General features: G+C 34.8%; 4 protein-coding genes across 12 annotated transcripts in view; 1 reads left to right on the top strand and 3 right to left on the bottom strand.

Annotated features, from left to right (window-relative positions):
• LOC105201860 (L-lactate dehydrogenase B chain) overlaps positions 1 to 2,239 on the bottom strand; it is a 171,836-nt gene extending 169,597 nt beyond the window's left edge. For 3 of the 5 annotated variants that reach the window (XM_039453308.1, XM_039453306.1, XM_039453307.1), the window contains exons 1-4: positions 2,117 to 2,237; positions 1,867 to 1,927; positions 808 to 906; positions 217 to 264 (exon numbers count right to left, since the gene is read on the bottom strand). The gene's annotated coding sequence lies outside the window, so the exon portion shown is untranslated. Of the gene's footprint in view, positions 1 to 216; positions 265 to 807; positions 907 to 1,441; positions 1,505 to 1,866; positions 1,928 to 2,116 lie in introns of all 5 variants that reach the window. The other 2 variants (XM_039453309.1, XM_039453310.1) reach the window with 2 other exon arrangements.
• A 20-nt stretch (positions 2,240 to 2,259) lies between these two features.
• Positions 2,260 to 3,722, top strand: LOC105201862 (selenoprotein F). The gene is made up of 5 exons (XM_011170126.3): positions 2,260 to 2,513; positions 2,619 to 2,834; positions 3,024 to 3,142; positions 3,222 to 3,343; positions 3,448 to 3,722. The coding sequence occupies exons 2-5, from the start codon at positions 2,790 to 2,792 to the stop codon at positions 3,627 to 3,629; spliced, it is 468 nt and encodes a 155-aa protein (XP_011168428.1). The 5' UTR covers positions 2,260 to 2,513; positions 2,619 to 2,789; the 3' UTR covers positions 3,630 to 3,722.
• A 251-nt stretch (positions 3,723 to 3,973) lies between these two features.
• On the bottom strand, positions 3,974 to 10,619 carry LOC105201855 (zinc finger protein on ecdysone puffs). Of its 2 annotated transcripts, none has more exons than XM_039453303.1 (10): positions 10,451 to 10,619; positions 9,443 to 9,752; positions 9,221 to 9,367; positions 8,031 to 8,260; positions 7,125 to 7,416; positions 6,885 to 7,043; positions 6,557 to 6,797; positions 6,282 to 6,485; positions 5,951 to 6,150; positions 3,974 to 5,867 (listed from the first exon to the last, which is right to left on the bottom strand). In XM_039453303.1, exons 1-10 carry the CDS (start codon positions 10,594 to 10,596, stop codon positions 5,373 to 5,375), a joined length of 2,424 nt encoding a protein of 807 aa, XP_039309237.1. In that variant the 5' UTR covers positions 10,597 to 10,619; the 3' UTR covers positions 3,974 to 5,372. The 2 variants fall into 2 exon arrangements, with proteins under 2 accessions (XP_039309237.1, XP_011168417.2); XM_011170115.3 differs by having other exon boundaries at positions 5,373 to 5,867; positions 9,221 to 9,364.
• Positions 10,620 to 11,447: 828 nt separating this feature from the next.
• LOC105201853 (inositol polyphosphate 1-phosphatase) lies at positions 11,448 to 14,084 on the bottom strand. Of its 4 annotated transcripts, none has more exons than XM_039453316.1 (5): positions 14,063 to 14,084; positions 13,181 to 13,434; positions 12,818 to 13,088; positions 12,395 to 12,563; positions 11,448 to 12,163 (listed from the first exon to the last, which is right to left on the bottom strand). In XM_039453316.1, the coding sequence occupies exons 2-5, from the start codon at positions 13,391 to 13,393 to the stop codon at positions 11,707 to 11,709; spliced, it is 1,110 nt and encodes a 369-aa protein (XP_039309250.1). In that variant the 5' UTR covers positions 13,394 to 13,434; positions 14,063 to 14,084; the 3' UTR covers positions 11,448 to 11,706. The 4 variants fall into 4 exon arrangements, with proteins under 4 accessions (XP_039309250.1, XP_011168416.1, XP_025989066.1 ...); XM_011170114.3 differs by lacking the exon at positions 14,063 to 14,084 and adding an exon at positions 13,924 to 14,052 and having other exon boundaries at positions 13,181 to 13,425; XM_026133281.2 differs by lacking the exon at positions 14,063 to 14,084 and adding an exon at positions 13,924 to 14,052 and having other exon boundaries at positions 12,395 to 12,554.
• Positions 14,085 to 14,182: the final 98 nt, after the last annotated feature.

Consider the following 14,182-nt stretch of genomic DNA (forward strand, 5'->3'; position numbering starts at 1 on the left):
AAATGTAGAAAAGAGATTTAGTTCTCATTGCATAATAAGCTACATATAGAGTGTTTTTAAAGTAACATTTTATAGTAACGAATCCATGAATATTTTACTTATTTCAAATATGTACAATTATAATGATGTTCATACGATATATACATTTATATATCGCACAATTTAATACATTTTTCATAGATTCGTTACCTCATTAAAGTTTTTTTTATTACTCACCGTCCGATGCGCAACAATGAAGTTGTCAGCAACGTAGCTACGATGATTCTGTAACATATAAGTATATTATTTAAATTAAAATAACACTCGAAAGAATCAATGATATAATTTGTATAATAATTCATAATTTTTACACACACACAAGTTTTTAATCGTTTTTTTTAATCTTTTTCAATTAAATGTGTATTAAAATACTAGATAATAAAATAATTATGCAATTAGTTTTATTTTCATAACTTAAAAATAATAAATAATTATTAAAGAAAAAATTTTAATTTAAAACTTTATAAAAATTTTATTTTTATTAGATAATATTTAATAAAAATAAAATTTATAAAAAATTAAATTAAAATTTTTTAATAATTGTTTTTAATAATTATTTATTATTTTTAAATTATCGAAATAAATTATTAATTTTTTATTTTAATGATTTAAAAATAATTAATAGTTATTGAAATAATTATTAAAAAATTTTAATTTAAAATTTTATAAAAATTTTATTTACATTTATAGAAAACTTTGTACAAATAATTCCGGATCTATTACGCAAGATTATAATATAAAATAAACGCAATGTGTGTGTTAATTTACCAGTTAAATGACCCAGTCATGATGCCGTTTATTTTTTGGAGCCAATCTGGTCTGCCACGGATGCCAATTGTTTCCGAGTCGATCTGTTTCTACCGCGTTCTGTAAACGAAACAGGAATAGAATTAAAATGACGAGAGTGACTTCGCCTCCTGCACGACCAATTTCACGCGCCAAGATCGTGTAATAAATCGATCAATCAACATGTTCCGCGCCGCGCGCAGCGACGCTGCATGTTGGATATCCGTGCACGTTATTTGCAATCCGACTATGATCGCGTCGCGTTGTCAATTGTTCGCATAGCGCATTTTCAATCGATTATTATGAAATACGCGTTTTTACGGATATCGTTGATATACGAGCATCAAGCGATTACGCAATATTAGTTTCGTTTACTTATTATTAAACAATTTGCCACTTGCCCCCGCTCTGATCTGCATCGCGTACGTGTTCTGCAATCAGACATGAATATGAGTCAAGATGGCGGAGCCGGCTTCGTTTTCGTGTGCAGTCAACTTTTTACGTGTCAAGCTTGACGCCACGCTCAGCGTCGCGGTCGCGCTACATACGAGCATCGAATCTACGTTATGCGATGATTAAATTGACAATAACTATTAGTTTGCGAGGTTTCGTTCACCTGTTGAACGAGCCGCAATGACGCCTCCGTTCCGGAGCCGATCCGTCCCGCGTCCGTTGCGTTCTGTAAGAGAAACGTGAATGCAACTGAAAATGACGAGAAGCGGCTTCGTCTCCGCGCGGTCAACTTCACGCGACAGGACTGACGCCGCATTCGCGTCACCGTGCCACCGCGGCGACGCTACCATGTTCCACACTCAACTTAATGTTTATACATTTTCCATAATATCTTTTATGACGAGAGTAAGCGTATTAATATTATAAGGAGATATCCGCGCGCAAAAATATGCTCATCGTTTTATCAATTTATTCACACGACACATTTCTCTGGCATTCATGATTATTGCGGAATGCGCGTTGTCGATCGGATCATCGGTACACAAGCATCGAATCTTAATGGGCGGTAAATATTATCGCGAGATTTACCCATTAACGAGCTTGCAACATCACTCGCTCTCGCTTCGATCTGCATCGGGTCCGCCGCCTTCTGTAATCAGATAATCAGACGTGAATACGAGTTAAAATGGTTGGCCGCCTTCGTTTTCGCGCGGTAAACTTTACACGCGTCAAGCTCGACGCCGCGCTCGCGCCGCGACCGCGTAACGTACGAGCATCGAATCTACACGTTACGCGATAATTAAATTGACAATAATTATCAATACGAGGTTTCGTTCACCTGTTAAATGAGCCGCGATGACGCCTCCGTTCCGGAGCACGTCCGTCCCGCGTTCTTTGCGTTCTGAGAAAGAAATGTGAATGTAGCTGAAGACGGGAAGCGGTTTCGTCTCCGCGCGGCTAACTTCACGCGCCAAGATCGATACTACGTCGTATCTCGATCTTAACTTCGCATTTATTTTTTGCATTACAATGCAAATTATTATTATGTTTAAGACATGTGTCAAGTTCTAATTACTTCCAAATAACAATAAAAAGTAAATAAATTAAAATATGAATCAAATTGTTTTCCAACTCGATCAATATCGATTCGATTAATCATTTCTAGCTTGGAAACTATTTCGACTTTCGAGGCGCTATCGTGCTGTGATGGAATACATAACCTAAAAATAGTCCACGTATGTTCGAATTAAGAATGACATTTTAAACTATAAAAATTTGTATAACTACTCATTATAAAATTTGATGGAGAGTCGAATAGCTTAGTAGTTGTCTTTTTTTAGTGGCAATGGCTGAATTAGTTTAAAACCGGGTTGTAATTCTATTCTGTCAGTGTTACATTAGCTACAAAGGATAGGTAACCAAAAACGTCAAGTATTTCTTATAAGATCTTCAGAGGACAAAAATCGCATAGAATATTAGTGCTCATCAATTAAATTCAGACAAAAGACAGAATGAATTACTTATTACATACTGTTTTATTCCTGTTTATCGTTGCGGTAAGTAACAGAAAATAAATGTAGTACACAAACCGTGTATCTAAAATTTCTTCGAAATATTGTATCTCGTGTTTTTCTTCACACGTTTAAAAGTGACAACACAATTACGTACATATAACATGAATCTAAAGAATAAATTACTGATGATATCTATCAGAGTCACTATAATACCAACAATTAATTTTACAGATGGACATTGCCATCGCAGAGTTTTCGGCAGATGATTGCAAGATGCTAGGATTCAATAAAGCTAATGTGCTCTGCTCGACTTGCGAACATTTTACCAAACCTGATCTAGAAAAAATTTAGTACGTAAAAACCCATTCAAATATTTTATGGATCTTTCTCAAGAGTATATTACACAAGTCTTTCCTTACCAATTTGTAGTGCTACATGCAAGGAGTGTTGTCTAAAAGACAACGATTATGATTTATCTGGATCAAAACGCTATCCCAAAGCAGTTCTTGAAGTATGCACATGCAAATTCGGGCAATATCCACAGATACAAGGTATTCATGTGATTAGATGCTTCTAATAAAATTCAAAACCTAATTTATGCAATTTTGCAACATGAGAATTAAGACAAGTTTACAATTAATAACACTTCTTTTAGCCTTTATCAAAAGTGACCGGCCAAAAAAGTATAAGAACCTCAGCATAAAGTATGTAAGAGGTTTAGACCCAATAATTAAATTGTACGACGCAGAAAATAAAGTTGAAGATGTGCTTGATATACACAAGTGGGATACGGACTCTGTAGATGAATTTCTGTCAACTCATCTTTCTAAGGATTAATAAAATTAGGAAATATACATATTGCATTATTACATGATTGTTTCTATTGAATTCTTAATAAACTATTCATTTAATATGAATATTACATATACAGTACATATATATGATTATACCTTATCTCTTAATGTCATATGTGTCCACTCATTTTCCACTCTATTTCAGTTATCACTTTCGTCGTACATTTTGTAACGATTCAAACCTTGATATTATGATGATTATAATATTGTGTTGTGTTTCAATTTTCTTCAAAATTTTTTTATAACATTTTTGAAATTAGATGAAAAAAACAGAACCTTCTATCAAAGTGTATTTTATCCTTATGTAAGAATGCACAGATCAATTAATCTGTTTTTTCATACATAGAAACATTTTTTATTATGAAAATAATTACAACACACATATCATTAAAGTAAGATACAAAATTAAAAATCTGTAATGTTTATCATTCATAGTTTCGTTTTTTTCAATATATAAATGTTAAAAGTGAAAAATTATTATTAATTCCATAATTAACTAGCAATTAGAAAGTCTATGACAATCTAACGCAGTTCTCTTTGCGCGAATTTATCAAAGCGTGTATTTACTCTGTACATTGAGATGCATAATTAATTACATGGTATCAACGTTTTGGCTCTGATTCGAGCCTTTTTCAAGGTGTGATTTTAAGATAGAATAAAAATATCCAATGATTTTGGAAACCAATGTAAGTCTTCTGAATTTTAAAAGTCCCATTTTAAACCATTAAGCAAAGTCCATTAGCACAAGAAAAAATTTGTACAATAAAAAATATAAACTGCACACTGCCTCATCTAATTACAATAACAAAAATGTAAGTACCGATTCAATACAACAATAAACAAGTTGGCATGTAATTATGCGACTCAATGTATGAAGTGGAATACATGTTTTGATAAATTTGTGTAAAAAAAAAACTGTTAGACTCTCATTTTTTTCTCGATTTGTTAGTTAATTGTTTTATATAAAAGAATTTTTAGAATTAAATCAATTTTTGTTTTAAGATTATTACCTCAATGATCTTAAAACAAAATTTGAGGAACTTAAAGGGAACTCACTTATCTTTGTTTAGGAACATAATTGCAACTTTCAAATAGCCTTTTTACTACTTATATCAATGCTTGCCGATACGTGATATCATAAAAATATTCTTATACCTGTATGGAGAGAACAAAGAGACAATAACCTTAATTTCACATTGTGTATTTCGATTACGTATAATCATATTAGATGTGTAATAAGACTGCGATAGAGATACTTTTGTTTACACTTAAAATAATATTCTGTTTCTTGGTGTCGTATACACAATTAATTTCCCCTAATTATATTTAAAATAAGATATAATGTTCAATAATTTTTCAATAATCATTTATAGCGCCAGCAATGGTTTCAAAGTATGAGAGAAAGATTATCATGCCTATAGATAAAAGTTCATCATTTTTACAAAAATTTCTGCATCTCTCACGCACATACTCTTCTAGTACATGGTGCTAATGAAATAGGTCGTTTATTGCTAAGAACTTACTATCATATAGGTTCACACATAATGTTAATGCTATTATGTGCAATATTAATACGTAATATTAATATCACACGCTTCAATGATAAAAACGTGTTTTATTCGTTATAATTAAAACTTATTTGAATACGACACACGCAATTGAACTTCCTTAACATTGACATCTTTCTCGCGTTTACTTTCATATTTTCGTAAATCGCGGTGTTACCTTATCGCCGGGATCTTCTGGCACGTGGACCACCACGACCACGTCCGTATCCACGACCTCGAGGTTGCTTTACTTGAGGACTATGATTTCGTTCTGTCTTCTGCGTAGACTTTTCCTCTTCATGTTCTTTTTCGTCCGTCTCGTCAATCAGATTACCCATTTCGACATCGTTATCATTGTCCATATCCGTCCATATTTCATCAACTGATTCTTTTGCATCCTGCGCGTTAGTAGCATTTCCCGTAGTAGTCTCCTTCGCATTCTCTTCTTCCTCTTCTGCCTCACGATTTTCCTCTTCCTCTGATTCGGCGACATCGGCTTCCAATGGATCATATTTCTCCTCTCCATCCGATTTCTTCGGTGACATATTTTCGTTATCAGTATTATTCTGTTGTTGTTCTGTCAGCTCATCATTATCTTCTTTTTCGTCGCTAATCTTACGACGTTTCCATTGTACATCGCATTCATCCTTATCTTCAACATCTTTCTCATTTTTCTATAAATGCAATATAAGAAGTTAATATATGTTGAAAATGCGCTTTTTTTATAGAGATTTTTTTATGATACATAATTGCTTACATCAGCTTCTTTAGTTTCTTTCGACTCTGTAGTTGGGGTGACTTTGCTAGGGGAGGTCGATGTTAACGATCTCACTTCTGCTACAAAGCTTCGATAATGTGTGATGCTGCGTAAATGAGCGTTCATATCTTCACCTAAGAGCATAAACCTTCGACAACGCTCACAGTAAAATCCTTGGATCTCTTTGACCATAGATTTACCTGAGTAAAGAAAAATTTTTTTATAAAAAAATTTCTTGTACATATACAAAAAAAGCAAATTTTCTTTTTTAACTGTCATTTAAATTACAATTTTTTAAGTTACAACTTTTCCAATTTTATATAATTCATACCAATAAAGATCTGATTTTGACGGCAATATTTGTAAGACGGTATCTTGAATTTCTTATCAATTAGATTTTCTACAATATCTGTGATGTATTCATATTCCCCTGCATTTGTATTATCCTCTTCTTTTTCGTTCTTCGAATCATTACTAACATCTTTCTCCTCGTCTTCCGCAGTACGAACTTCAGCTTCTCCTTTTGCCAGTTTATCTGCAAAGATAACTTTACCAATTAAAAAATCTCTTCAAAATTAATTCGGAAACATTTCTTTTGTTAATTACCTTTCTTTTTATTTTTCCGTTGTTCCTCGCATTGAACTGCATTTTTCATATGAGTGGGTGTTAAACAATGCTCATCGTATTCTATGCGAGATGGGAATTCTTTTAGACAAGGAAAGCATCGGGGATGCAAGAATGTTTTCAGTTGCTGATGCTTTTCGCTCTTCCTATGTGTAGATAAAGTTCCGTAAAAGTTCAGATCGCACATCGTACAATATTCTCTCACGTTGAAATCTACAGAGACCTGCAATCAAGAGTTCAAAAGTAGATTGTTACTATCAAATCTGTATTCAATTCGCAATCTCTTATTTATAGGAGACATGATTCTTACTTTCTTGCCACGGCGTTTCGAGTTGTTCAAACTCAATTCACGCTGCTCCTCGGCAACTCGCAACTCGTGTCTCATCAGATCGACTTTCAATTTGTATGACTCATCTAACTTATCCATCATCAGCTGATGCGCACGTCCACGTAAATGATTCTCGAAGGACTGTAAAAAATAAATAAAAAATTAGTTATTGCTCGGCAATTACACAATGTTTGTTAATTTGGATGTATCGATGATACATACAAATCCGTCCCACATATGCTTATTGCAAATATGACAAAACATATGATTCATCGGAACTTCGGCATAACGACTTTCAGCGTGTCTAGCTTCCGATTTCTTGCCAGTCGTTTTTGTGTTCTCTTTCTCGGTTTTTTCATCTTTCGCCTCTTTCGAAGAATCTTCTGCAGCAGACTTCTCCATCTTTTTCTCGCTATCTTCTGTCTTTTCTTCTTCCGTTTTTTCATCTTTTATTTCTGAGCTTTTCTCATCCTTCCAATCGTGCTTCTTATCCTCTGATTCATCTGCATCATTGCTGTTCATCACAAATAATCTAAGATAAAACTTATGTTCCAAAAAAAATTTCATAATCATTTTAAACTGTTGAACACGTTAAATTTGCTATAAAACTTTAATTTTTTATTATAAATTTAATTATATAATTTTGCGAGTCATAGTATTTACGTAAATTCATACAAAATCTTGTTTAGGAATAAAAAAACTTGTACTTGATATTTATATAAAAGTGCATAGGAAGATGTAATTTATACATCTTACTAGAGTGCAAGATAATATATTATCGCCGATTAGAACACTATACGTCAAAATGTGTTTTGATGAATGTATAGGGGAAGAGATTACGAAAAGCAACAGAAAAATTTTAGCACTTTGGCCAATATTTATGAAATATAAATGAATTGCATTGACGGTGAATAGGATAAATATATAAAAAGAAAAAGATATAGATAAATGAGAAATTTCTGAAACTGATACTACAAAAACATATATAACTGACATTAAGACATATATATATATAAATATATAAAGCATATGTATATGTATATATGTATTTAGGCAAATAGTTCGGAGAGATTGAGACTTACTGAAATTTGAAGAAACTATACCAATCACAGGTAATCGGGAGCTTACCTTTTCGGAACAGGCGGTTCTGCTTTTTCACTATCAGAGGTCTTAACATCCTGCTGTTCCTTTTTGGCAGTCTGATTTTGTTTAGAGGCAGGAATTGGTTTAGAAGATTTATCGTTGCGATGTTGGATTTGGTTTCCATTCATACGTTGACTGCCAGACTGGGGTGCACGAGATTGTTGTGCGGATGGGCCACGTCGCCCAGCGGGGCCATCTCGGGCTCGATTGCCCATCTAGTTAAGTAGTAGATGGTCAAACGACCAAAAGCATCATGAGAAGTATCTGATGTAACTGTGATTCTTCTCAAATCGAGACACTGGTTCTAGAAACCACTTGGGATTTGAGGGAGAGAACAGTTCTACAGACGATAAATGGAAGCACGACGGAGCCGGTGAAATACCCAAGCTCTTTCTTCCATTTCCACACAAAGTATGGAAGGAAAGGGAGAAAACTGTTGAGTGCATCCCGATTTCGAGTTGAAAACACATCGTGTATATATATAGGCACGATCGCAACGATCATAAGATACGATCATAATTATAAAAAGTAGATATAATTTTTTTTACTACTAAAAATATTTGAGTAAAACTCGGTGAATGCTAATGAATGTGAAGAAGAAGTTAAATCAAGTGAAATATGCAACTTGTGTATATAAGTGGTAGTTTTGAATAAAGTGCAACCACGTTGATTTTAATATCACATTAATGGAGAGAAGACTCTGGTTACACAGATTGTAATGTGAGGCAATGTTCAAATGCGTTCCTGCAAAAACCCTTGAGTGAACTTCCAGTAGTAAATTGAAATTTACATTCTGAAATCAACACACGTTTTTCAACAGTGCTCGTTTAATGAAATATTTTTATGGACGATATCTAGAAGCCGTTTCAGACAAAACTGATCCATCAACAAGAATTATTTATGTATTTGTGATTTCGCCGGTTGTGTCTAATCGATATATCCTATTTAATCGATCGGCTCGACAAGGGAAATTTGTAACGTTCGAAATAGTTAAAGACAGTTTGTGTCCATGCGAGGAAGCGTGGACTACAGATTGTCATTTTTTTTTTTCATAACTCCTGTTTACGATGCAGAAGAAGATCGTAAGCAAGTGTTAAAAGAATTGCCTTAAAGAATTACCTCGGTTCGTGAGGGAAAAAAAAATGTGTCGCGTATTCTATCAAAAAGTTACTTACCTTGTTGTACGGCTGAGGACGTTGGTTTTTCAGGGGATGTCGCGCCGGTCGATCGTTAAATCGTCCGGAGGAATAGTTTTGTTGATTGGGATAATTTGGTCCTGGTCCAGAATAATTATTCCCCAAACTCATGAGAGACGGCACCTGCTTGGAGAATGGACTAGATTAAAAGCAAGTTCAGGAAATGGAATTATCAAGTAGAAATGGAAACAATTCTTTTACCTGTGGCTGTGCCTCTTGCTGACTGCGAAGTAGATTTGTCAGAAGGTTGCTGGCGATCGCTAACTGTGCCTGCGGCGACGCTAGAGAGAGGTTGTTGTTTGGTGTAGGCAGGATGCCTCTGCCAGGCATCATGCCACTCTCCCAGGGATTCATTCCACTCATACTGCTCCCACTCATTCCTCCACCCATGTTACCTCCCATGCTGTTATTCCCGACTCTATTACCACCGCTACTGCTCCGATTGAAATTCCCTCGATTCCCAAAGGCATCTCTTTTCACTCCTCGATTAAATGACATTGTACTCCTAATGCTGGACAATATTTAGAAATAATTAATATTATTGTTAGACACCTTTCCTATGGAAGCTATGCAGAATACTCTGCAATGGGTTTTAAAGAATTTACTTCTTTCGTGTTCAGAGATTTTCTTTTTCTTTCCTTTCGATCTTAAAAAACAATAATTTTTAACAAAAAATTTACAAAATATCGCATCTCGAAATATCTTAAAATCCAATTATAAATATATTCCGCAAACACATAACATAAAATTGCATTAAATGAAGTTAGAGGAAATTGGAACTAATCTAAATTGGAACTCGTTCTCGAGTGATAAGACATACGTGTGTGAGCATATATGTGTATTCATATGTGTGTATGCGTATGCGTGTATGCGTATGTGTGTGCGCGTGTGTATGTGTGCGTACGTGCAATGTGTAAAAACGAATTAAACAGAATTTATCTCATTAGAAACCAGAATTATATATAAGTGGAAAGATTTCATGAATAATATGAAAAACGCAATAATAGATAAGCATACGTAATAATATTTCGCCTACGCGAAACGTGGCGGATAATAAACGCTTGTCTGGAGTGTCTCCAAAATTCGAGATCACGAACCGGAGTTTCGTGCACACGATGGCTCGGTAAAATGACGGTGATAAACGAGCTCCAACTTATCGAGATATACATGCGGCTCATGCATTTACGAAGAAGTTTCGAGTTTCCTTACCAAAGCAGCAACGCTAAGCGTGATGGAAAGAAAAGCCGACGTGGAGGATCGCAACGAACGAAACGAAATGCAAATGAATGCAGCGAACGATCGCAAATGGCGGAATACAGCACGAATATTGGCGGAGTCCGTCCGTCGACTATCATGAACTATGTAATCAAGGAAGATTGTAAATCGTAAAGTCTTGTGTCCAGCTGTTAAGGTGCGTTCACATGGGATGTGGAATGGCGGAACTGAAGAACGTTCGTGATTGGTAGCGGCTTTATTCCACCGATTCCGCTCCGCTAAGATGTATTTTCCTCTGTCCCATTAAACGGAAAATGCAGAATGCGCATTTAGCGCTGATCAATCGCAAGAGCCTTCCCGTAGATCACTTATATGAGATCTGCTGGAATATTGTTTGTCATTGGCGTGGGGTGTAACACGATCGGGGTGTGGATTTAACTGATACGATTTTTCAAAACGCCATACGCCATCTATACAACGTAAATATACACTACGATGCCAATGTATATACATACATACAGTCGGTCAATACCTCGGAAAGCACATCAATCGCGTCTGTTGGCACACCTGGCGAAGAGATGAGTGCTAAGAGCGCGTACACAAACTTTAAATTTTTTCTATCCTAACGGCTTATGCGCGATTTATTGAGTTGCAATTTATGCGAACGCAATCAGGACGAAACACAAATATTGAAATGTGGGGACGAATAAACAGTAGATATTCGTACAAATAAATTGACTTACCATTCGCTAATCGCTCCGTCCAACTCCGTCTCGTAGTTTCAGCCGCCGCTGTCAAAGATTCAAGATCCTTCCCTTCTCGATTCATACTTGGCACAAACGCGCGACACCTGAGAGGTGTCATGCCGGATCTTAATAAGAAAAAGGCCGGCATGGCCGCGCGCGCTCTCAGGTTCCTCTCTGATATTACAATTAACAATTAGAGCTACATCAATTAGCAAATAATTCAGTTGTCAAATCAACGAATATAATATTAGTTTATTGAATATATTATCTATATAATAAATACAATATCTTGTACAATTGAATTAAAGTTCACAGATAATATCACAAAATAGTCATAATAAATAGCCACAAAGACATCATTTAGAAGTTTTCACATCAAATTTATAAAGTGACATACGATTTTTATTTATATAATAAAACGTAAATAATATGCAATGTAATTATTGTAAAAATGTTCAAAATACAATGTCAAGTTTTAGCATTAATACATCTTTGTCACACTTATTAGCGAGATGATGATTTACTTAAAATGGATTTAAAAGTTTCCAGAATTTGAGGATCTCTGTATGCTATCAAGCCTGCACGATTGGAGAAATTTGTACCAATAGGTAAATAATTCACGCTCAGATTTTCCGAATCTGGATTTACAATAAACTCTTTGAATTCAATGATACCTCCACCAACCGATGATAGAAGAGCTTGCGGTCCACACGTGTCCCATTTATAAGTGGAACCTTTTGATAAGATGTAGGCAGCGGCTTGTCCAATAGCAACGCTCAGTATCTTGTATCCTGCTCCTGTTGCTTCCACCAATCTGAATCCACTGTTTAACAGCTTCGATTTTACATCTGCGTCTTCGAAGCGACTGAGCAAAATAATTTTATCGACATTGCATGGGTTGCTTATAGAAGACTTGGCGATGCCACTTCCAACAAAACCCCAGTAACATTTTCCTGTCCATCTGTGTCCAATCAATATAAAGTGTAATATAGAGGAGAACACAAAGCTTATAACTTGCTAAATGCAATATTTTCTCAATATCACAAATATGTAATTAATTTTTCAAACAAAGAAACATTACTTTTTACAGATTATATTAACAATATATAAAATATTCAGAATAAAAACCTTATATTTTGTGATTATTTATTAATGGTTTTTATTGCGTGTAATTCATTCTATGTTTACTTACTGGGAATCCACATTGGTAGAAAAAGGTTGATTAACTACACCCAAAACCGGCACTCCAGTACTTTTCTTGTATGCGCCAATTAAGACCGTGACACAACGTAATCCACTCAAATGTAAACTAGTCTGTTCATCCACTGCCTCCGTTGCGCTTATGTAATCTGCTGTTGAATCTACAAAAGTTCCACGAATTGCTCCACAGGTATACATTATCAAACTACAAAACAAACAGAAATTCTTACAAGCGTTGTATCTCAGTTTACAGGCCAATTATGATTCTTAGTAACAAGAGAGATATAGTTTTACCAGAATACTGTCCAACTTTTGTACTTTTTTTTTCAGTCTTGCCCTGAATTAATGTAAATTTACTAAATATCAATCAAATATGTAATCTTGAATTATTATTCTTATCATCTTTTATACCTACCAATTGGATCTATCCAAATACCGAGGTCATCTACATTGATGTCAAAATCAGTAGGGATGTCTAACGTGATTGGCACATCTGAAAGCTGAACATCTTTATGGACCTCAGCAGCGAGTAACTCTGCTGCCACAACATCGTTGCTCATAACTTTTGTCAGTAACTGTGTTGTATCTTTGCTACATGAACAGACTTCAACAATAATGGATTCTCCCATGGTATTGCTGAATACATTGGTTTCCTCACCCTGCACCAACTTAGCCAATTCTGGAAACTGTTTATGGTAATAAGTTTGAAGTTTGACAAATCAGAAATAAATTGATACACTTCACTTTAGTGTTTAATTTAAGATCCCTCTATGCTTACCTCAATTTCTATGTCATGCCTGATAGTTTCCTGAATAAGGACGTCAGCTAATGTTTTGAAATCCTGAAAAAAACGAGGATTCTTCTCTTCTAAGGATTTTTCTTGCACTAATAATTGAAAAAGAGCCTCTTTCTGCCTGCAAGTTCTAGCAATATTTGCTGCCTTCTCTGAGGCTTGTAGGAGAACTTTCAACAATTTGCTGCCGTTTTTCATTCTTTTCCTTTTTTTATGCAACAGTATGTTTGCTAAAAAAACTATAATTATTTTTATATTATTACTGCTCACACATGTAATAAAAAAGAGAGACTATACCTCATGTGACACAAGAAACCTTACAACCTTTATTGGATGTGTATGTATGTGTAAAAATTCAAGATATTGATTTTTTCTATAAATATAGCGTGCATACAACATCCTTGTGCATTAAACAATATCGATAATCATTTCAAAATAACGTCACATTATCTCGGAATATTTATAATAATTTCATTCTGTTACAAGAGATGATCGCGACCGCAGCAAAAACATTAAAACAATTGTGTATGTGGCTGTACTTTGCAAAATGCAAATTAAATTTTTAATTGCAACTGAGAGGACTACACAAAATACAATAAAAATACATGCCTCCGTAAATACTTGTAAATAAAAAAATTATACAAAAGCAGTCTTTTAAAAAAGATTTTGTGTTTTTGTGACTAAAAATTATTAATAAAGTGAGATAAAAAGTAGCGATAAACATTTACCTATGTTTAGTATGTAAACGAGAACGAAAGTGACAGTTTATACGGTTTATACACAGTGCGTATGCACCGCACGACCGCACTACAATTATTTCCTCAATGACATGCGTGGATACAAGAGCACGTCAATCGAAACACTTACCTCATGCACATCCCACTTCCCTTGTTCCGTTCCGTACTTGAACAGTATGCGACGTCCAACGTCGACTTATCAAAACTCGCGGCTATTTGAATGCTCATGCAATGCGAATTTGGCTTTAGG

This window comes from Solenopsis invicta, chromosome 9 (genome assembly GCF_016802725.1).
Source record: "Solenopsis invicta isolate M01_SB chromosome 9, UNIL_Sinv_3.0, whole genome shotgun sequence".
In the NCBI taxonomy this organism is placed as follows: Eukaryota; Metazoa; Arthropoda; class Insecta; order Hymenoptera; family Formicidae; genus Solenopsis; species Solenopsis invicta.